This window comes from Monodelphis domestica, chromosome 7 (assembly GCF_027887165.1).
Source record: "Monodelphis domestica isolate mMonDom1 chromosome 7, mMonDom1.pri, whole genome shotgun sequence".
Classification (NCBI taxonomy): Eukaryota; Metazoa; Chordata; class Mammalia; order Didelphimorphia; family Didelphidae; genus Monodelphis; species Monodelphis domestica.
In genome coordinates, this window is record NC_077233.1 from 273,967,627 (window position 1) to 273,992,749 (window position 25,123).

At 36.2% G+C, this 25,123-nt stretch overlaps 1 protein-coding gene across 2 annotated transcripts in view; it reads right to left on the reverse strand.

Moving 5' to 3' along the window:
- AOPEP (aminopeptidase O (putative)) overlaps window positions 1-25,123 on the reverse strand; it is a 524,226-nt gene that overhangs the window by 204,065 nt on the left and 295,038 nt on the right. For both annotated transcript variants that reach the window (XR_008913378.1, XM_007497916.2), the window contains exons 8-9: window positions 10,962-11,064; window positions 9,090-9,197 (exon numbers count right to left, since the gene is read on the reverse strand). Coding sequence is in view for 1 of the 2 variants with exons in the window: in XM_007497916.2 (XP_007497978.1) it covers window positions 9,090-9,197; window positions 10,962-11,064 (211 nt within the window). In the remaining variant the exon portion in view is untranslated. The remainder of the gene's footprint in view (window positions 1-9,089; window positions 9,198-10,961; window positions 11,065-25,123) is intronic.

Here is a 25,123-nt window from a genome sequence, read left to right on the forward strand (position 1 = left end):
TTAGATCATAAGAATCAACTTAACAATTGGTACTCTGAATGTGAGATCCATATCTTTTAGCCCCAAAAGTAATATAATATAAATCATATCTACTTTTGTACTCCTGAAGCAAATTAAACCAAAAGAGAAAAGAAAGTCACAGCAAAATGAAAGGAATCCTCACAGGTTTTCCTTGGAGAGGAAATAAAGGAATTGGTTTTATAGTGCAAAGGAAACAAGGAACATTATTTCATGGGACACGGTAATATTCCGGTGTATGCAAAAGCTAACTAAAATCAGCTCACAAGACACAATTCTTAAATTTTCAAAGTAAGCCTTTATACCTCAGGAATAGGCAGAAATACTATACATAAGAACTTGATTTATTAGTTTGTTGATTTCCAGACCTTAAGAAAATGATGGAGAAAATGCTAATAATGCACATTAAACTTAAAAGTGTATTGTGCATATATTTTTCCTTGGTGAGTTGGTTGGTAAACATTTACCAGCATACCACTGGTCATATCATATTACAATGTTCATAATAAGAAAGGCCATTATGAAGATAACCATTGTTTATGCACAAACATTTAGTGCAAAGGACAAAGAGACAGGAAAATCCTAAGGATAATTTCATAAGATTCCTCTGAATTAAATTAAAAATGACCTTGATATTCTGTTGCTTCAGTACAAAAGTAAGCACAAATTAAGATGGCTCAGGAGTAAGAAATAAGGGTCTAGAAGCCTATAAAGAAGATTCAAGTCTCTATAATGAATAATATTCTCTTTAAGAAGAGAGTGAATATGTGGTAGATTTAGGCAGCACCAAATAATATTATAAAAAATGAAACAATGTTTTAATAGAGAGGAATCCACAAGTTTACTGATGTGAGTCATTTCTAAATAAATTGTCTATGAACAGACCATTGACTAATGAAGATAAAACTAGTATCAAATTAAAAGAAAGTATAATAATGAAAATATATATATGACTTACTAACTTGAAAAAATTAAGTCGGTCTATTTAAATAAGCTGTTGATTCAAAAAAAGGTAAGATAAAAGAATAGACATGAACTAAAACTAAACTATAACCATTTTCTAGGGAAGTAGATCATCATAAGAAGGAAAACAAAAAGACTAGAAATTATGTTGTTTATGGCAACTATAAATAACAAAGGCTCAAGTACAACCTTCTTCATAAAATTTTATGAAGGAAAATAATGGAAGCTTTGTAACTTAAAAAAGAATTAAGAACTGGGAGAGTAGAAAACAGGTTTATTGTAAATTTGGGGGATAATCCAATTAAAACAAATGATCCTAAAGGGATTTCAAGTCAAAAGTTAAGAGAAGAGCAGAGATATTAGAAAAAGAAAATATTTTGATATTTTTCTATAACATATTTTTAGCAAATGCCAATGGAGCCATAATATGTGAACTCTAATACCACAAACCCCAACATGCTGTATAAGGAAGGAGAAATGGTAAGAAAGAAACTAAAAATTAAAAAAAAAACAGTTAAATTAGACCAATATACAAAAGAGAGGTGAATACCGGAAGTGACACTATTTTGACAGAGTTAAGAAATCAAGTCATTTTAAAAAGGTGAGACTAACTTTTTAAAAATGTCATAGTGTTACCAAAAAAAAGGCAACAGAGAAAATATTAAAGACTACATATATGAAAAACACAATTTCTCCATATTTAAGGAAAAAATTGCTTTGATAATCGAAAGCAAAGGTATTCTTTCTGATTCTTTGAGAGGGGAATAGGCAGGCATTTGCATCAGACCCCATCTTTCCAGTGACAAAACTGACTGAATTATACAGGTAGTACAAGGCTCCATATACTTGTTTGCTGACTATAAAAATGGTATTTAATTGAAAATACAAACTAATGCCTTCTAATGCCTTAAAGCACTGTCTTCCAATGGGGAATTGCCTATGTGTCAAAATCATACAGGAATCTTTGAAAAATTCTAACAATAAAGAGAACCTTGTCTCACATTAAATGAGTCAGGATGATGTGCTATTTAAAGCAATTTGTCACCATCATGGAAGATACTTAGGATAGAGTCCAAATAGAAAAGAGACCCCTGGTGAGGTCTTCCAGATGCTCCAATTTTCAGTTTCCATAATGTTGACTGTACTTGGTCCCAGAACACTGTTAAGTCTTATAAAAGAGATCCATTATCACTCAAAAGAATTCAACTTGAATACCCATGTAGGGAAAACCACTGGATGCAAAATACCTCTTATCTAGACTACGACATGTTTTTGAATGGGCAGCCCATAGAACTGTTGTGCCAGAACACCTATCTTAGGCAGGCACTGCAAATGCACTCCAGAATTGCAATAGAAAGAAGAAGGTCAGCTGGATTGCCTTTGGGAAACTTCACAGTGTTTTAGGGATTCTAAACTTCCCAATACAATGGCCCACCTTTTTAGCATCGACACTTTGCAAAGCATGACTGCTAAAGCCTCTGAAAAAGTTAAACTGCTGGTCACCCAAGGGGCAATGGAAATTTCAGTCCATGATGAGAGTGGAAAGGCTGCATCATATTACTTATGAAAAACTCTGTTGGAGAAGTATTACGAATATGTCATCAGAGAACTGAATGACTGGAAAAGGAGGCGGGCCTGTTCGGTAGCAAGAATAAAGGGTAACAGATGCATTTTCCTCATGTGATGTCAAGAGATCTGGAAGTGTACTGCATCCTGAAAGACCCTTTCAAGAGGCCTAAAGGGGGGACACATAAATAAGGGTAAAAAGGTATAATCAAATTTCTATCGGTACCTTGGGAGATAGTACTGACATTGATAAGACCACAGATTCACTTAGTATAGCAAGCAGTCCACAACAGTCAGAGAAACATTATTTTATCATTTCCACTCCTCTAATGATCTATATGCTAATCAGACCAGTATTAAGACACCCTTGTTTTGATTAACACTCATCAACACTAGATTAAGCATAAAGATATTTTAAAACCTCATTGAGTACAACTTCAGTGTAATTCTGTAATTATTTATCAATCTTAACATAAGTATTCAATAAAGAGCAGGTGCATAAGGATTTAATTGAATCAAATGGAAGAAAGGGTGGTGAGGTGGCTCAGTGGATAGAGCACTGGGCCTAGAGTTAAAGATACCTAAGTTCATATTTGGTTCAGAACTTAATACCTGTGTGACCCTCCCACCCCGAGCAAGTCACTTCCCCCTGTTTGCCTTAATTTCCTCATTTGCAAAATGACCTGGAAAAGGAAATAGCAAACCATTCCAGTATCTCTGCCAAAAAAAAAAATCCCAATAGGGCCACAAAGAATAAGACACAACTGAAATGACTGAACAACAACAAAAAAGTGCAAGGACCTCTCTTGTCCAGCTAGCTCCATGTGCTTCCTTTGGGTAGGACATTTTATTAACAATTACTCTGTGCTGGCGGAGAGATAGAAGAAGGTAAATAGGAAAACTGTTAGAAACGAGAGTAGGGGAGAGGCAAAGGAGACCTGGAAAAAACTGTCTGTTGGTTTGCTCAGGAGGAGATTATAAGGAGGGAATAATAATTTACAGTATTATACTTTTGCCAGATGACTGGGCAAAGTGAGGGACGAGACACAGAGAAGTGTGGGATGGAAAGTGTCCAAGTTAAAGTACAACTTGAAGGACTACATTTGGGTGGCACCATCCAATCATTTAGTCATAGAGCCTAATGAGAATGTAACAACTGGAAAGAGTGACTAATTCACATTTCTATAGTATATGCAGGTTTACTTTGCACCCAGAAATCTGATGAGGAAGCAGTATTATATCTCTCTTCAACAGCTAAGGAATCAGAGGTTCAGAGAGGTGGGACAAATTCCTGCTAGTTGCACATCTAGCAAAAGCTCAAGCAAGGAAGGCACGTAACTTAGTCATCTTTGGAAATCATCTAGCGTCGAGTAAAAATGCCTTGAAACAGCAAGTGCTCCTAAAAATGGAGAATGGGTAAGTTGGAAGGATCTTAGACATTATCTAACCCAATTCCCTAAGTTTAGAGATGAGAAAACGTATGCCTCAAAGGGGAAAGCAACTTGCTTAAAGTTACGTGGCTGGTCTAATTTCACATCTAGTTCTCATGGTTCTAAATCATATTATTTCTCAAATGTTTGTAGAACTGTAGGATTTCAAAGTTGGAAGAGACTTCATAAAACAATCATATTCACTCATACATGAAAAAGAGCACTCTAAAATACACCTGACAAATAATCATTAAGCCTTTGCTTAAAAACAGTGTCCCACTGTATCCTAGCTGAAGTAGCCCATTACCCTGTTACTTAAAACTTTTCCCTTAAGGGAGCAATTGGGTAGCTCAGTGGATGGAGAGCCAGGCCTAGAGATGGGAGGTTCAAATCTGGCCTCAGACACTTCCCAGCTGTGGGACCCTGGGCAAGTCACTTAACCCTCATTGCCTAGCCTTTACCATTCTTCTGCCTTGGAACCAATAAACAGTATAAAGAAAGTATTTAATGTGCTGAATTTGCCTTTTCATATAAATATGTGTGTATATGCTTGAGAAAAACTACAGAGATGAATAATAATAGTAATAGCCAACCCCACATTTATAGTGCCTTTAAAGCTTACAAAGGTGCTTCTATATGCTACATTCATAATAAATCTACATATGTAAAAGGCATGCTTTCATTTTATTTACTTCTGAAGGATAATTTTTAAACAATTAAATTTGATGATGCTTGGGAAAAAAGAATAACAGGTAATTGTTTATCCTTTCCACTCTGAATGCATATCCACCATCAATTAGGCAGCAGTTCTGACCTCTGTTTGCTGAGTCTCGCGAAGCCTGTAGCTGTGCCCTTTTACCTACGTGACAGGCTGACAGGTGATGTTGCTCACTCCTTTCTGAGAAGTGCATACTCAGAGGCAGACTACTTCTATCTTTGCCACATCTCTGCTGCTTACTTCATTCACAGTTGTTCTATTGACTGTTTGCTGGGCAACACTTTGCTTTTATGGAGTGCCAGTTGTTAATAGAAGGATGATTCAGAGAATTCCAAAGAGCATAAATTACATTATATCAAGAGGGAATATTACATTATTCAGGGGGAAAATAGCCTCATCTCATTGGATATAAACTGTCATCTGCTAAAACACAATTTGACAATGGAAAGACTGAATGAACTCCATTAGTATGTATTCAAAGAACTGAGGGGAAAAAGGATTTGGAATGAACAGATTTTAGATTATCTGATTTTTCGCTTTCCATCCCTCATCCTTAACCCCCTGAAAAAACATCTCAATAGCAAACCTAATGCATGTGGGAATAGCAGTACAATAAGCATAATTTCCCATAAGCTGATGTTGGGTTGAAAAACTTTATAACTGCCTACATAAACAGCTCAGCAGTCAAAGTATAAATAAGTGTACCGCGATGTCTCAAGCCACTTCATTAGAATATATATCACCACCCAAAACTGCCTCTACTCTGTCTCCTACTTAGCAGAATTTTATTGTCTTTCTGATTATTTGATTTGGTGAGTTGGACTGTGCTTCACAAGACAGGTTTAGGATCCCTAGAACAGTGGAAGATTTAGATTGATGTCAAAGGTTACAAGCTAGGACTGAACCCATTCTAAAGATGGGAAAGAACTCTGAGATCAAATTGAGGAATTCTAGGAAATTCTGAATTAGTCCTAGAGTCCTAGGGAATATTACTTGTCACTCATATCTCCATGGTCAATCTGATTTCAAAGAGGATATTCCTTATGGATTCCCCCTTCATATTTTTATTATTATTGTTGTTGGTGATGGTAGTAGGAGTAGTAGTATATAATTGACATTTATAGGGTCTTTCAAGGTTTTTAAAGTACTTAAATAATTTTTCTTATTTGATCATCACAACAACCATAGGAGGTACTTGTAAATACCATGGACATATTTTGTATTTTTAGAGCCACTTTGGTTTCTATTCAAACCCTTGGATTTACCTCCCAGATCCCCAAATTATAAAGCTATCTTACATTTCAGCCTGTTGACTAAAGGTCCTGCTGCCTTATATAGCTGAATGGAGAAATAAGATCATGTACCCTCTTCCTGTCGATTTTTCTCTCCAAAATGTCATATTTGTCTCTTTTTATTTCCTTCCTCCAACCACGACTCTAGTCCAAGGACCTATACAAGGATAACAACAATATCCTACTGGCTGATTTCTCTAGTTTTTCCTCCTTCAATCCACCAGCTAGCAAATTAATGTTCCTTAAATAGTGATCTCAACATATGTGGCTAATCAAGAGATTTTTAACAGCTTCTTCTTTCTTACCATATGAAGCCTAAACATAGAAGTTTATGGTCACTTTAAGGTCCACAGTAGGTCTCATTCTATCTGCTCAGCATAATTTTTAAAAAAGTATTTTTGTTATAAATTTAATAATCACCCACAAACTAAAAAGAAGAGGAGATATGATGGTATAAGAAACTATGAACTTCTCTTAGAATATATATGTGTACGTATACATACATATGTGTATATATATCTACATATGAAGTTTAAAAAAGTAAAATCACTGTATACATGTCCTCTTCTACATTTCTTTTTAAACATTTTGAAAATTTCTGTTTTTTATCTTTTTTTAAAACATCAAGCTTTATCTAATAACCCACCTTTTCAATCCTATTCTGGGTCAAAGACCTCCCTTGTCACAAATATGTATCATTAAGCAAAACAAATCAACACATTGGCCATGTCTGAGAATGTTCTGTGTAGTTTCCTACAATTTTCTATTCCACCCACTCAATTCTAGTCAGACTAGTCTCTTATGTCTCACAAAAATGCTTTGTTCATTCCTGTCTCTTTGTCTTGGCTCAAATTCTTCCCCCACCCAAAATACCTTCCTTTTCCTCTCTTCTTATTTAAATCCAAATCATCTTTCAAGGCCAGCCCCAAGTTCTGTTTCTTTTGTGATGAACTGCTTATGCCTTATTCCAGGTCTCATCTATCTATTTTTATGGAAATTCCTTAGCATTTAGAGTCCATTCAATTCAATCAATTAATCAAAAAGCACTCATTAAATACCTACCATGTATCAGACACAAAATTAGGAGACTGAAGACATAAATTCAAGCATTTATTAAGTACTTATTGTGGGTCAGACATTGTGTGAGGTGCCAAGAATACAACGACACAAATCAAATAGTTCCTGGCCTTGAGGAGCTTACACTCTTCAGTGGGGTGGTCATTACCATGTGCTTTAGGACAAGGCAGTATCCTACATCATTTACTACGGTCTCATTTGTGTCCATCTTGTTTCCTCAGCTACTGGAGAAAAGGGACCATGTTTTTTATTGCTTTGATATGTCCTATAGTCCATCCCTCAAACAGTGTTGAGCAGATAGTAACTGATATTTATTGATTGATAGATTAAACTTCCTAAGTACTAAATTGAACCTGCTAGTAGAAATGGTGGCAGAGTATACTGATTTGTACTTCAGAAAATCTCTTTCCTGAATTGGAAACTAAAGGGATGTCCCTCAACTGGGGACTATGATAGTGATAGAATATTATTGTGCTATAAGGAGTGATGAACAGGATGATTTCAGAAAGAACTGCAAAGCCTTTTGTGAGCAGATTCAGAGTGAAATAAGCAGAACCAGGAGAACATTGGACACAGTAACTGCAATATTGTGGGATGATCAAATGATAAGACTTTGCTACTAACAGCAATACAATGATCCAGGACAATTCTGAGGAACTTATGAAAACGAATGCTCTCCACCTCTAGAGAAAGAACTGTCAGAGGAGGAATGCAGATGAAAATAAGATTTGACACTTATTTGTTTGATTATATGATTTGGGATTTTGGTTTTATAAAATTATTCACTTATAAAAATGAATAATATGTTTTGTTTGAGAATACATATATAAACCAGAAAAAAAAATTTCATTATTAAAAAAAAGAAAAGAAATTCCCTTTCCTCATGAGATAGGACTTAGTATCTCTTTTCTTGGGCAAAGTAGAATGTCAGGGGCACATAGGTGACTCATTGGATAAAGAGTCAAGCCTGGAGATGGGAGGACATGGGTTTAAATCTGGTTTCAGACACCTCCTAGCTGTGTGAACTTGGCCAAGTCACTTAGCCCTAATTTCCGAGTCCTCTTCTATTTTTTAATCAATAAGACAGAAGGTAAAGTTTAAAAGAAAAAAGTAGAATGTCAGCAAATTGTTTAATTATCAAAGAAGATGAAACTTTCATTGCCAAAGTATCTAGTGTTCTTATTTCAATCCTTATCCTTGACTTCTGTTATCTTCTGATACTATACACCATCCTTTACCCTTTGCTATAGTCCTCAGGGATTTTGTGACCCTGTTCACTCCTTCTACTTGTTTAGTTATCCTCTTCCGCATCATCATCCATATTAACTTTATTTGCACCCCAAGGCTCTCTCTTAGGACTTTTCCTCCTCTACAGTCATTCTCTTGGTGACTTCATTGGCTTCTATGGATTGAATAATCACTTCTATGCAGATAACACACAAATCTATGTATATAATTCTAATCTCTTTCCAGAGTTTCAGTCTCATGTTACCAACTTCATATTAGATCTTTTGAGATTTTTCTCAAATTCAACATGTTCCAAACCTACTACTTTTCCAAGTTTCCTTATTTATTTCAAGAGCATCAAAACTTTTTGGTGACTAGAACTATGCTTGGCACAGAATAGGCACTTACTAAATGTGTAATGAGAACAGGTAGGTAGCACGGTGGATTGAGCTCCAGGCTTAGAATTGGGAGGACCTCAGATCAAATTTGGACTCATGTGCTTCCTGGCTGCGTGACCTTGTCAAACAGCCATTTAATGTTTATTGCCTAGTCGATAACATTCTTCTGCCAGAATTAATACTAAGACAGAAGGTAAAGATTTTTAAAAAATTTGTATCTGACTGAAGAATCTTCTGTTTCTATAACAAGAGCAATTATATTGGGATTTAAATTTTGTACTATTTTCCAAACTGAGCTCATCCCTTTAAAATATTGAGATTTCAAGCATTTCAACAATCAAATAAAAAAAATACTTTCCACATTTTAGAGATAGAAAAAATAAGAATTACAATAGCTTACCTGAGAAAGAATTAATTGTCCATGAAATCTGTGTACAAATTTTCTTAAAAATGAGAAATAAGTTTCTTCTCCAAGCCTACTGGCTAGAAACCGCAGAAGAAAATAGCCCTATGAGAAATAAATACTAAAAATTAAAAAAAAAGATGTCAATGATTATCACAACAGAAAAATATTTATAAAGTGGGCTCTAATCTATCTGAAAGTTAATTATAAACATTTGAGGTTATCCATATCAAATCTTTCAACAAAGGCCATGCTAACAAAGTTCTTTACATACTCATTTGTTCCTCATAACAAAATGGCACCCAGTAAAAATGCTATTATTCCCATTTCACAGATGGAAAAAATTGAGGCTCAAAGCTCATGTTCGTAAAGTTATTCAGTGGTGTGAAGACTAGATTTAGCTTTCCCCTGATTATGACAATGAAGGCACTTAGCTCTTCCTTTATTGTGAAGATTAAATTGTAATCCCCTGTCTATTTTTAGATTTAAATACCCCAAAGTGTAAACCCAGTACTTAAAGTAGATCTACCCATTTTAACCACAAAAAGGTATGAACTAAACACAAAAAGGTATGAACTAACCAAAAAAAGTATGAACACCCATTTCATACATTGAGTGGGAGGTCTGTGACCCATGTATGAAAGAGTGGGCAGTCCTGGAAAGGAGCATCTGCTGTGATTGGTAGACATAAAAATCAGGGGAGGTGACACAAGGGAAAAAGGTCTTTAAATAGTGGAGACACATGAGGAATTCTAATCAGTCACTTGGGCTTGGAATGAAGATCATGATCAATCACTCAGAGTTGGACTTGGAGTGAAGAAGAGTCACTTGGAGCTGGAGGAAAGACAGACATTGAGGAGAGGCTGGAAGACAGACACTCAGTCTTGGAGTAAAGATACTTGGCTGTGGAATTGGACCCCTGGAGGAGCTCGTGCAGGAGACCTCAAACTGCTTTCCTTTTAGACAGTCACCATGGTGAGTGAAAAGGCTGACTTCTTTCCTTGCACATTCTGGAGGTATGAACCTCCAGAAAGGTCCATTGATTTGGGCCTCTTTTCCCCTGATTGGTGCTTTAGAATTTCTAAATGGTTTAGAGGAAGTTGGAGCTTTCTTACTCTCACTCTCCCCTTTTCTCTCTTTCTTAATATCTTTCTCTATTGTAAAAATAAACAACCATAAATTTCATTTACTTGAGTAATTCATTTTGGGATTTAGAAACCAATTACAATCTAACCACATAAAATTAAGAGTGGCAAAGCTAGGACTAAAACCCAGATGTTCTATCTCCAAGTTTAGTCATCTATCAGCTTATAACACTTGACTCTGAAGGTTTCACCAATATGGATGGGGCAAGACATTAGGAAATGGCTTCTGTACCTCCTACTTATTTATTAACAATACAAGGCTGCTTTTTTTTTTCCTCTATGTAGCCTCATAGTTTGGTATGCTTTCAAAGGAAAAGGACATTTAAAGACCTCTCCCCAAATACTTATTTAGTTGCCTAGTTAAATCCCCAAAATTATTCCTATCACCAAACTGATGCTTTATAATATTTTGAAGGGATAATGGTCAAACCTCACAAGAATAAAAATCAGGAAGGAACAAAATAAAGGGTTAGAAGAAGTTGGATGAGTTTTCAGTTTTTTCTGAGACCGGCTTTCATAATAGAGCTTTATTTTCTATTATAAAGTGTTTCAATCCCTGTAATATCAGATACATCCTTATTCAAAATGTAAATACAAAGAGGAATCCAAATAGAAATGATTTTTGGATTATTAACATAGTGGCTTCCTTTATCATGACATAATCTAAAATAGTTTGTACTGATAATATAATGATTTTGGTATTATGAAACTTGAACACTTTTACCTTCAGATAATGAACTTGCATGAAGATCTTTTCTGGCTTAAGTCCATATTTGACCACCGAAGCTCCAGACTCACTCACTTGTCCTGTTTCATCTTTATTTGGTCTAATATTGAAAGGTGAGGAAAGCACTTTATTATTTTCCCTGCACAAATATTGTCTTATCTCTTGAAAGCCTTGCTTAACTAGATTCTTAATCTATTTGGCACTACATTTTTTTCAACATTTAAAGTACATTGATAGATAGAACCCCCAAAAAATTATTTGCACTGCAATCTGGTGACTATTTCTTTGACATAATTATCAAAGTTTTATAGATAAGATCTCACAGGAAGCTCAGGTTCTGTCTCTTTTGTTTTAGAATCTTTACCATTTTAGTGTCTGCACAAAGTTTGATTCTGAAAGTTCACCTATCATAGCGGTAAGTAACCCTGGGCTTTCAAATATATATCTTAAGGAGACTATAAGTTTGGACACTCCTCATCATGACAGAATGTCTTCTAAGGATCAAGCATGGAAAACATCATTATCAGTACATTGATAACTTGATATTGAATTCTTTACCTATGCCAAGCACAACAAAATAAAGAAAAATACAAGACAGCCCTCAGTCCTGCATAATTTTCTGATACTACAATAAGGGGAGGAGTTTGATAGGAAAAGGATAAAAAAATTGAAGCTGGAAAGGACAATGGAAGACATGAATCTAAATTCCTTGATATTGTGGATGAAGAAACTGAAGAGAGGTTAAATGACTTGACTGAAGACATTTAATAGCCTAGACTCTAAATTTGTCTACTATACCACAACAGAGGGTACTAAAGATTGCATATTTTTTAATGGATTAGAAATTTTAATGTTTCTATTTGTGCTCTTTATACTTCCCTTGTCCAATAAACAGTGAAGAAAAGATAGACTACAGGAGAAACTAGCTTGTATCATTCTTAACCATTTTACCATCCACAAAACTAGAAAAAAAAGGAAATTGCAACTAAATGGAAGAATGGCCAATAGGGTTTCCATGGAGAGGCAAATAGAGAATTTGCCATCCATTCTTTAAAGAGCTCGAAAGCAGTAAGAACCATCATTTTTTATGGGACATATGGGACTTGTATTGCATGTCACGTAAGTATTTTCCAAAGCAGAAGTATCACACACTGAGTAAAGTTGGGTAAAATATAATTATGAAATATTGAACAAAATACATAAAAATGCAATAGAATATGGAAAGTGTTAATATATGGTTTTCTAAGTCAATATGTAGCCTGGAGGGTGCTTTATATATGATTAAGTAGCTCATTTCTATTTGACTTTGATACAACTGTTCTTAAGTACTACCATTAAAATAATTTCAGTTTATACACTGGTGTTCATTGCAGAGAATGAAGAATTAGAGAAATTTTATGAAAAATTGACATATACAATGGAGTTCATTGTCTTGAATAGGTAAGGGAAATACACTGGAAAACATGGAATTATAATGAGAGAGGCCAGAAGGCTCACAGATTATATACAAGCTAATATGTCTATAATACCATTAATATTTTCCTTTAGAAAAGAATTGGGGGGCAGCTAGATGTCTCAGTGGATTGAGAATCAGGCTTAGAAATGGTAGGTCCTGGCTTCGAATCTGATCTCTGACACTTCCTACTTGTGTGACCCTGGACAAGTCACTTAACTCCCATTACACAACCCTTATTGCTCTTCTGCCTTGAAACTGCCTTGATTCTAAAACTAGGTTAGGGTTTAAAAAGAAAAAAAATTAGTAAGCATTAAATATAATGAACAAAAAATGAAATTGTTAAATATGACAGGAAATGAATTATTGCTCATGTGAGAATTAGCTGTCTATGTACAATCAGATCAATTGACTTATTAAAACTGATTAAAATAGGTATAAAGCTAGGAAACTAAAAATGAAGTAAAGATAAGGCAGACTATTAAAATAAGTCACTTCTAATATATTCAAATAAGTTTTTGATGGCAAAAAATGGATAGTGAGCAGAATAAAGGGCAGACATATATTATAATATTGTCACTCAAAAGTTTAACCATTGTGAATCATAGTTTAACCACATGTAAATTTTCAAAATAAGGTCACCAAAAGAACCTAAAAATCACCTTAGTTGGAAAGTCAACTAATTACCTGCTAAGAGGAAAGAGATAGTAGCAAAAATCTATACCAGTTTCGAGTGTAAGCTAACTTAAAATATCGTATGGAAGATAAAATTATAGTCATTGTCAGTGTCATTTCCCAATTAACTCTAGTCTCAATTACTTGTGCAGATAATTTAGGATTAAAACATTTTAACGATTCCACTTTTTAATTATTATTTCTTCTTGATATTCTTCTCATTCAAATAATTCTCTAGTGACTGAATAACATACATCAATAACAATTATTTTCCTTTCTCTCAAAAAAAACTTATTTTGTCCTTCCTGGTATTATTTGGTATTCACCGAATTCAACCAATGTTCTTTTCTAAAAAAATGCTCATGGCATAGAATTTGAGGCTTTTGTATAATCAACAAGTCTTTGGATCCTCTCATTCCTTCCTAAATTGTACTTTCATATATTTCTTCTCATTCTTGCCTTTTCCTACCTTTGCACTGAAGTTATCAAGCTCTATAAATATGTTGATTTAATCTGGAGAATCTTAGCAAGATCTAATATAATAATAGCAATCTATTTTTCATAGATTTCTCTACCAATAATGCCCAGCAACTAATGTTAGCACAAAAGCAACAGTCATTCATTTTCTTTCTTCCTCTTTTCAAACCTTAACTTTCTCTCTTAGAATCTACATTAAGTATTGGTTCCCAGGTGCAATAGCAATAAGAAGTAGGCAATTAGGGTTAATTGCCTTGCCCAGGGTCACACAGCTAGGAAGTGTCTGAGGCCATATTTGAACCCAGAGCTTCCTGACTGTAGGCCTGGCTCTCTATCCAGTTTGCTTATATTTATTATTGGTACTACATTAAGTGATGAATAAATATCCTATGACATAGTATTTCTTATTGCCTCTGGGTATATGATAAAACCCAATCTTCTGATTCTTTGCTTCTTCAAGGGCTATCTGTGACTTGTCTTTCCATTTAGCTGCAGCTTTCTTCTTTTTCCTGTTTCTTTTATAGCAATAATGTCAATATTGATAGGATTCAACTTCTTTAGCAACAAGATAGCTGTCAAAGCCAATGCCAGGCAAGAAGATAAACTCATTTCTAAAATTTTATGAAGGGGGGGAGGGGGAGCATCTGGGTAGCTCAGTGGATTGAGAACCAGGCCTAGAGATGGGAAGTCCTGGGTTCAAATTTGACCTCAGACACTTCCCAGCTGTGTGACCCTGGGCAAGTCACTTCACCCCCATTGCCTAGCCCTTACCACTCTTCTGCCTTGGAATCAATACACAGTATTGACTCCAAGACAGAAGGTAAGGGTTTAAATAAAAAAATAAAATAAAATAAATTTTATGAAGGATGAGGTCATTACAAGCAATATTGTCTCATAACATAGAAAGAAACAATATAAAATTAGTTTTTTTATTATATTATATATTTTTTAAATCAGCAAAAATCTACCTTCTTTCTCTCCCATCCCTTACTCAACCAAATATGGAAGTAAAATGAAAATCTCAATTACAAATATATATAGCCAAGCTAAACACACTTTCCCTCTGGTAATGTTCCTCCCCTCCCCTATCCTGCATTTTGCATTTTGAGCCTTTCACCTCTCTATCAGGACACAGGTGGCCTGTTTGATCATTAGTCCTCAGTCATGATAGTGATTATTCCCATCAGAGTTTCTAAGTCTTTCAGAGTTGTTTGTTTTGCAGTATTGTAGTCACTGTTCAAATTGTCCTGGTTCTGCTCACTTTACTCTGCATCAGTTCATACAAATTGTTTAAGATCTCTGAAATAAATCCCTTAATCATTTCCTATAGCACAATAGTATTTCATCACATTATATAGCTCAGGGGTCCCCAAACTTTTTACACAGGGGGCCACTTCACTGTCCCTCAGACCGCTGGAGGGCCAGACCTAACCTTAACCTTAACCCTAACCCTAAATTCGTGCAGCAGACACAGTGTGGAATCCCCTCCCCCCAGATCGCCGCTCACCATGCTGACGTCTTCCATTGTGCAGTCACATAATCCTCTGCACGGCACCCCATTCTCTAACAAGGCGCCCCCACGCAAAGGATGATGTCACCGGAAGTGGTACTGCACGTAAGGGATGCGGCGCTTTGTGGCCTCCACATACTGTGCTCCTCTCACTGACCACCAGTGAAAGAGGTGCCCCTTCCGGAAGTGTGGTGGGGGCCGGATACATGGCCTCAGGGGGCCACATGTGGCCTGCAGGCCAGTTTGGGGACCCCTGATATAGCACAACTTGTTTAGTCATTCCCCGAATGATGGGCACCTCCTCAGATTCCAGTTTTCTGTTACTTCAAAAAGATACAAGTTATTTTGATACTCTGTCCTTAGAATTTATTTTCCTTAAAACTAAAACTTCCCTTATTCTACCATTCCACTCCCTACACTCGTCTCTGCTTTTACTGTTGAATAGAAAGGCCTCTTCTTCTCTCCTTTAACCAGTTCAGATGAGAATGAGATTCAAGTTCCAGTTACCTCCCTTCCTCATTGTTTATGAATGGACGTCCAGGTCCACATCTGCATTATTTGAGATGAGATTATTTTGTCCAACCTTCCTTTCTCTTCCCCTCCAGTGTATGCCATTCCTCCATCTCTTTTCTATTATTCTTTTAAGATTATCAAGACTCCCTGGCTTTCTGTCTAACTAGACTAGCTCTATGACCACTGAAGATGACAGGGTTCAAAAGGGAACATGGGTCATCTCCCAGTATTGGAACGTAAGCAGCTTATCCCTTGTCTAGTTCATTATGTGTATCTATACATATTTAACTTTTTATGTTTCTCTTAACTCTTGTGCTTGAATTTAAAGGTTTCTATAGAACTCTGGTCTTCTCAGGAATGCTTGAAAATCTTCTATCTCATTAAAAATCCATTCTTCCTCTTGAAGCATTAGACTCATATTTTCCTGGGTATGTTACTCTTGACTGTTTGGTCACATCCTTTGCTTTCTGGATAATCATATTCTGAGTGCTCTCCCTCCTTCACAGTGCTAGCTGCTACTGGTGTCTTATTCTCACCGAAGCTCCTCACTACTTGTATTCTTTTTAGCCGCTTGAAGTTTGCTCTTGGGCCTGGAAGATCGAGGTTTTGGCTATAATGTTCAATGTTTTCACTTTGCCCTCTGGTTTTAAGAGTCGTGGGTAGTTTTGTTTTATGATTTTTTGAACTATAATGTCTAGGCTCCTTTTTTAGCAATGGTTTTCAGGTAATTTAGTGTTTTACACATACATATATACATATAACAATATATGTATACACAAGGGCACATGTATGTGTGCATGTGTATATAAGTATGTGTGTACACACACACACACACACACACACACACACACACACACACACACACAGAGTATTATCCTTGATTTTTTTTCTAGGCCAGTTGTTTTTGCTAATGGATGCCAGTACATGACACATTATTCTGTGACACCCACTGCAGGATGGAAGTATTTTACTTCACCCACTAATAACAAAGAATTATATGCTCAATATGCAGAATCAGATATATTCATTTTGGACGTGGCCAAGGTGGAAATTTATTTTACTTGATTATATATATTTGTTATGGTTTTGTTTTTCTTTCTTTTTCTCTCCCAAGGGCAAAGGAAAGGGAGAATAAAAGGAAAATAAATGCTTGTTAATTGAAATGATAAAATGTAATTTTAAGAGCACTTACTAAATTTTACTATAAGCACATTCATCCCAAAGGCTTTCAAGGATGAGAAAAAAAGGATTTCTAACAAAAGAAGAAAAAGAGGGAGGAAATTTCAGAAGTCATTTTAACAAACTTTCTCCATCAAGCATAGTGGAATCATCATACTTGTAATCCAATATCATAGTCCCAGATATGCTGATGGAGGAGATAGAAAAGGCACTAAAAAGAACAAATACTGGAAAGAAAACTGGATTATATTACATATATGTACAAGTGTGAATATATACACACATTTACATTTTTAGAGTAAGTATTTGCATATGATATGACCCATGCTGAAGATAAAAAATTATGAAGTCATTGAGGGATCAATATAATGTAGCTGAAAGAGGAGAAGATGCCAAAAGTATGGATAAAATCTTCCTTCCAGAGTGACCAAGAGCATATCAGTAACTACTGACCAACCGTCTTATCTATATAAAGAAGTTAACAAGTCCTTTATACAGGAAAGGAGGACATCCTCAGTGAGACCATTAGTAGGGTAAAAGCAGAGTTTTGGAAAGGATATTAAACAGTGGATCAAATCTTTGTCATTTCACAATCATTTGAAAGATACAGAGAATGTATAATCCTATTGTTGATTACAAAAAAGTACTGAATCAAAGAACAACAACAACAAAGAAAGCCAATATGTTAACCCTTTTATTTGCACCTTTGAACCATAAATAAAAAAATTATTCAAAATTCCTTGAAAAAATTAAAAACCAGAAATAACATTGTTCAATAATCCTCTGATAATAAATATCAATTAAGGCATAAAATAGGAAGATAGATGCTTGCCAGAAGAATTTGCCACTATGAAGGAAATTTGATAGAGGAATTCCCTATGGATGATGAAGATGTTCCTTACAGATTGTATTAATTGCATCAAGCCACAGAACATTACAGAGACTCCTGGAAGAAATCTGTAATCACTCAAAAGAGTATTACCTTTCCATGTACATAGAAAATATCAAGTGGATAAATAATGTCTATTGTCCAAATTTCAACATTCATGTGGGTCTATGCCCTATTATAGTTTCTCCAACAGCTTATATGAGCAACTACAGATAAGTACCAGGACTCCTGAACTTCAGGAGAAGAGTGGGATGGGTTGCCTTTGAGAAATCACAAAATATTCACTAATGTGAAGCCTCTCATGAAAGCAAAGTACTATCTTTTTAATACAAACATTTTAATAGACGGTGCTTATGAAGAACTAAAGATAAGTAGGGGCAGCTCACATTGTAGGAGTGAATGATAGTAATTAAACAGTTTTTCTCCTTTAGTACCTTAAAGATGCTGGGAAAAGTAAGGAAAGTATAAAGTCTGTTGTATGGATCCTCTGCAAAGAATTTTAAAACTTTTCTTCCCTGTCAAGTACAGTAGAACCACCACATGTAACATTAGTTTCAGATATTCTTGTAGAGAAAGTAGCAATGGCATTAAAGAGAACAAAGAAAGGAAAATCAGATGGATTATGCCAAATGTATATAAAAGAGAATCAGACTTATCTAATTTGTTTTGGGAGAAAACACCACCTTAAAGACTCTCCAACAAGATATCTAAAATGATAGGATGATACATTTGGAGCAAGAATATATCAAAAGCCAGCTACCCCATTTTTCAGTTGAGGAAACTGAGGCATAGAAAAATTAAGTTACTTGTCCAGGGTCACACAGTGAGGAAGTGTCTGTGAAGATAGAATTATCTCTCTCTGTTATTTCTAATTTAACAATCAGCAACCTTTAGTTTAATCAATCAAAAACTGAAAACACCCCTACTTAACACTTGACCAGTTACTAGGTGGAAGAGCTCACAAGTCAAAAACTCTCATCTCCAAAGGGGACTGCCCAGTCCTGGGAGGGGCTAAGCAATTTGGAAGCTTTGATTGGTTCCTGTAAAGAGGGGAAGAGACAGGAAATGATGTAGAAAAAGGACTATAAAAAGGTCCTGGCTTTCTGGATGCGATACTTCTCTCTTCGGATCTTCTGGCTTGGAGTCATTCCTACCTTGGTGCTTGAAGAGGTGCTTCCCTTGGATCCTGCAATGATGAGTAGTGATTCCTTCCTTGGTTCTTTGGCAAGGAGACCTTCTCTGTTCATTGGTGCTTTGGTTGGACACTCTCTTCAGCATGAGTTATGGTGAGATTCTTGGTGGTCTTAGCCTCATGTGCACTGAAGGTTCTCAGCAGATTCTTCAGCGTCTCTTACCTCTTCAGATTTCGTCTTCCTAATTAGGATTTTTGATTCTGGTGAGATTCGCTTTTGGATTCCCATTTGCAGTCTAGAGACATTAGGATTAAACTTAGGGTATTTGTAGCTAGGCAGTACTTTCTGTCTCTTCCTACATTTCCCACTTTCACTCTTTCCTAACTCTTTGTAAAATAAAGCTACTAAAAGCCATTTTGACTTAAGCTATAATATATTTAAATTGGGGACCACAATATTACTTTATAACTTTCATATTAGCATAAAACCCTAAATTTAAATCTTTTTTTCAGTTGAGGAAACTGAAGCATAGAAAAATTAAGTGACTTGCCCTGGGTCTCACAGTGAGGAAGTGTCTAAGAAAAGATCTTCCCTTAGAATTTCATCATCTCCATTTCTAGCAATCATCAACTATGCTGTCTAGCTGCCATAGCCAGTATGATTCAAGACTCTCTGAAGGGTATAAAACAAAATTATCTCTTATTGAATCATAAAAATCAAGTGAAACATACAAACAGGAACATGTATGTTGACCAAAAATGTTCAACAATATCATGGAGTAAATCCAGTACAGAGTCCGAATTTAAGAGATTTCCTTTGGTTGATGAAGAGCTCACTATTTGCAGATGACCTTTTATGGGTTGTATCAAGCCTTGGAAAACTGTAGTGATGTCTGTAAGAACACTTGTAACCACTAAAAAGTTTGAAAGAACCATCCATATAGGAAAAAAGATTATGAAAAAAGCCTATTGCTAAGATTATAAAATTCAATTCAATGGGCCAACTATATATATATTACTTTTAGATTAGTGTCACACACACACACACACACACACACACACACACACACACACACACACACCTACACATGCAGAAATGGATGAGTTGGGTCCAGAATGAAACATGAGGAAAAAGAACCAAATTGCTTTCAGGAAATTGAACAGCTCTTTTCATGACCTCAAATTTCTCCTGGAAACAAAGGTACCATCATTTCAATATTAATATTTCATCAATGTTGTTGCATAGCTGTGAGTCATGGAACATTACCGTCTCTAAGGAATGAAAAATGAATTTTACACATAGGGCAATGAAAAGGTGCAGGGTAAATGTCAGCAAGCTACAATATAGAATAAATTAAAAACTTTGAAGAAAAAATGGAGTGAAGGATGTTAAGAGTATAAAACTAAAAATGAAAATGAACTTGAACTGCTCATGTGGCAAGAGTGAAGGATAATAGGTGGAGAGCCCAAGGGCTTTATTGCCATCTTTGTGATACCAGTAAGTAAATAAGGCCCCCAATACACCAGGTAGAACCACTGTGGTAAATTTATGAGAGGATATGAAAAAAGTGATATGGGATGGACAGACATGGATTTGAGATCAGCAACACTGGAGGGAACATCTAAATAGATGAAAGCAAATATTCATTTGGGTATTTTAGTATTATTTTTTATGAGAACTAGGGCCCAGGAAAAAGGAATAGGGAAAGCAATTTCCTTTGGAATGGCAGAAGAAAAAAAAATTTGTGCAGAAAAAAAAAGAAAGAAAAGTGGGCAGCTCGGTGGCTCAGTGGATTGAGAGCCAGGCCTAGAGATGGGATGTCTTGGGATAAAATCTAGCCATAAACACTTTCTAGTTATGTGACCCTGGGCGAGTCACTTAATCCCCACTACCTAGCCCTCATCCCTCTTCTGCTTTGGAATGAATACACAGTATTGATTCTAAAATGGAAGGTAAGGGTTTTAAAAGGAAAAAAGTCTCATTTTATCAATCCCGCCATGTGAAGATCAGTTGAAGGAACTGAGCATGGACATTACTTAGTCTAGAGAGGAGAAGACTTGGGGAAGGCATAATAACTGTGGTCAAATAACTGAAGGACTATCATGAAGAGGGATTATATTGTTCTGTTTGGCACCAAAGGGTTAAACCCAAAGCAAATGGTGGAAGTTGTAAACATACAAATTAAATTTGATAGGAAAAATTTCATAATAATTAGAGCTATTCAAAAGCAAAATAGACTATCCCAAAAGGTGTTGTGTTCTTCCTACTTTAAAAAATTCTTCAAGGAAAGGCTGGATTGCTACTTATCAATATGCTGATTCTTTTGACCATCCCAGTTCTCTGTGATCCATTTCTGCAGCTTCTTATTGTTTCAAGAATCTTTTGTTAATTCTTTGTATTTGTAATCTCTTGTGCCAGCTCAGTCCAACTTCTGCCAGGTTCTAGTAGTCTCCTTACCCCAATGGCTGGCATACAGCAAGTGCTTAATCAATGTTTGCTGACTGTCTGGACAGGCTTTGAATAAGTGATGAATTGTGGGTCTATTGTTTGAGAACAGGCTAGCTAAGCACAAAGAGGCTTTTCAATAGAAGGCTGGCAAATGGGTGATGAATTATTCGAACTCATGAAATGGCACTGAGTTTTGATATGCACTGATGGAAGCAAAAGGCATGCTGATGAAATAATAAATACCTGTATGTATTGAAGAAGTTTATAATTCATTCTTTCTGAAGTCATGATTTGTGCCCAGGGTCACAAGAAGCCATGTAAATTATGAAAATATAGACTCATAGAATGTTAGAGCCAGAAAGAACTCTTCCTAAGAATTCTGAGCCACATGGTTTAAATGCATATATTTTATATTTATTTATCTGTATACATGTTGCCCACAATAGAAGGTATGTGTTTTTGAGGACAGGAACTATTTCATGTTTTTCTCTGAAGTCTCCCCTCCCCACATCCAGAAGAGTGCTGGTTCAAAATAAGTGCTTCTTGAATTGAATCAAATTAAGTTTAGCTGCAAGATATGAAATGATCTGCCCAATGTAATATAAGACAGAAAGAAAGGCAAGGTTCAAACAGCAGATGCAGGATTCGAACCCAGTGGTCTTTCCACTGCTTCAGACTCTATTCCAAATAGTTCCTAGATGTTTCTAAATAGAACTTTACATTAAAGCTCTATTAATTCATTAATTGCTCCCTATCACCAAGACAGCTAGAGCTTCCACAAGTACTCTCTTCCTGTTTGCAACCGACTGGTGACTTTCTCCATCTCTTTTTGTCAGATATATCAGAAAAGTCTTCCTTTCTTCATTCTTTAACTCTAAAATCTATTGTAGGTTTTGCTTGTGCCCCCCTTGGAACACTGACAGTGATAGGTATAGACAGTTCTATCCACACATCCATCCCTATACCCATGCTATTGACATACATTTATTATAAACTTTGGTGGAGTTAAATATTTAGTCGGTGGTCATGCATAGAGCAGAACAGTTCTAAGATGACAAAAACTGGCATTTGTTCTTATTGGTCGTGATCACTAACCAAGTGGGCGAAATAGACACTGATAATGTTTCAGTACAACCTTCCAGCATATCACCATAACAAAGGCGAAGCAGAGCTGGTTGGGGTGGAAAGCCCCTGTATTTCACTGCGTTTGATTAGATAGTGTCATTTTTTCCATCTGAGTTCTGACTTACCAATCCTACATGACCACACTTGTCAGAATGAGAATCCCTGTTCCTCTTCATTTTATGTGCTGTTGAAAAATGTAAGCTCTAGTTTATCACTGGGGCTAAGTTTTTTTGGTTCTGGTTGGGGCCTTTTTGTTTTCACATTTAAGTAATGATAAGTAACGAAAGAGGAAAAGCCCACCACACGCATTCTTGGAAGTAGGGAGGGTTCTTAGAACTAGCATGAATTCAAGCCAGGTTTCCTAGCCACAGCAGAGGAGACAGTGTTGTTTTTTACGTTATCCATGCCTTAGAAGCTGCTGTGCAGAACTCAAGGTGGAGAGTCATCAAGAAGATGATGTAAATCCTTTCCCCCCACAGGCATTATTCCATGTCTTGAGTCACTAATGAAACCTGTCATTTTTTCCCTTGCTGGGAACTTTCCTTCCAGAATGTACCATTCTTTTTACCCTGCTCTGCCACCCTTTACACATTAAAGGAGACTAAAGGAAATTATACTGATGGAATCCAGAGTATATTTCATGCTCCTGGGAGGCAATGTTTAAAGCCAATTTAGAGTTGGCAAAAATAGCTTCCTGAAAGGCATAACTAACTATCAAAGGGGTTAATTTTTATACCGGAGTACTGAAAATGCAAGTTTCCCTTTTCATACCACTCCGAATCCCCTGGTCAGCCAACAACTTGACATAGAGCACTGACCAGGTACAGTACTTGATGGAGTATAAAAAGGAACACCTTAAGGGAAGGAGAAAATTCTTGTTTTGATGTTCTTTGCCATAAAAGTGCTGAGAAGTAAAGGAGAGAAATTGGGAAAATACACTCCTGGGATACATAAATATATGTGACAGAAACACCTACTACATTGTTATGTGTATTGTAATAGTTAAGTACTTGGGGAGGTAGGAGAGGTATGAATGGGGAGCTGGGTGAAATCTTTCTAGAAAGACTTAGCAGAAAAGAGAATGACAGCGTTTTAAAGGAAGAAAGAAAGGCATGGCTTAGCAGGTAGGAAGAAGAGGTCATGGCATGTTAATGGCCCAAGTAATGATTCATAGGTAAGTGAGGTCAAGTATGAGTGAGGAATAACAAGTAGTTGTGCTTTACTAGGGCAGAGGGCACAAGAGAAGACATAATGCAAAATTCATTTGGATCAAAATAATCTGGGCATCCTCTGTAACTCACTTGCTTTCCATCTGTAGCTCTGCTTGATTTCAACTCCAGGGAACAATATGCTCCCCCTAGAATAATATATTGATTCCAAATCTCATCACTATGCTGTTAACAGCCTTTAAACCTCAAAATAGTAACCAACTCATGCCCTCCTCTCCTGTAGCCTCCTTTTCCCTCTGATTAGAGAAACACTCAACTCCTCCCCAAGCTTTCTTTTCTAGAGGGCAGAATTCGGATCTTTCAGCTTACTCTGCCTTGTCCCTGCAGATACACTCCAATGTGTATGTCCTCCCCCCTCCAGCTTCCTTTTCTGCATTGTTTTCCCCCATTAGATTGGGAGCTCCCCAAGGGCAGAGACATTTCTTTTTTTTTTTAATCTGTATCCCCAGCACCTAGTACAGTGCCTGGCATATAGTAGGTTCTTAATGAATATTTATTAAATTGAATTAAATTGTAACTTCTATTAAAGATACTACATATGGTTAGCTGATCAACTTTCCCTTCTTGACTTTTCCTTCTCACACAAAGCATGAAGCTGGAAAGAATCAGATGCCAATGATGAATTGATTTTTGAATCATGTTTCCTTAAAGAATAAACAGAAGTACCACAAAAGGCATTGTTTTCTGAAAATTTCACGGAGGAAAGTATTCTCATGTTATTGATTCTATTTTTCTCCCTTCTCACTTTGACTTACAGTTTGCCAGTTAATCTACTCTCAAATCCTTTGTCCCCTTTTTCTTATTATCACTCACGTCTTGCCAAACATCCATCCTAGATTATTCCCACCATCTGCCTACTCTCTTCCACTCATATGCTGTTGAATGGCCCTAGAGGAAGTCACAGTATTGTACCAATATCAACAACAAATTTATGTCCTTGAATCTGAATTTGGCTTTGCAGGGAGGCTATACTTTTCCTCCTCCTTAATTGATTTTTCCTCCTAATTTAGAGACATCATGGAGTAATAGTAGATAGACAGGTGGTTCATACCTTGCCTCTGACACATACTAGTTGTGTGACCCTGGACCAATAACTTAATCTCCCAGTGAAAACTCTCTGGAATTTTTAAGTTGTAGAGAAGGTATTGATCTGCACTGGCTCTCCATCAGGAATCTCTGATACCACTGACATTACAAGTCTAATAAAGAAAAAGACTAAACTCCCAATAGCAGCTATTCTAAACCTTGCCTCTTAAGCCTCCCACACCACCTCCTCAACATATTATCAAGAAATTAAAGGCCATTTGCCATGAGATCTTCCTAACAGACTTGAAATCTCTTTATATCAGACCCCCAAGCTGTCTTCTTTTCTCCAGTCTCTGATGAAGGGATGGCCCTTCTCACTAAGGTCAACTCCTCTACCTTTGATAACATCTCCTTCCATTTGATGATCACCACCTCAATTGTGTGCTATTTTTCACTGTCTTTCCTCATATAAGCTCCAAATCTGCTGTCCACAAACATACTC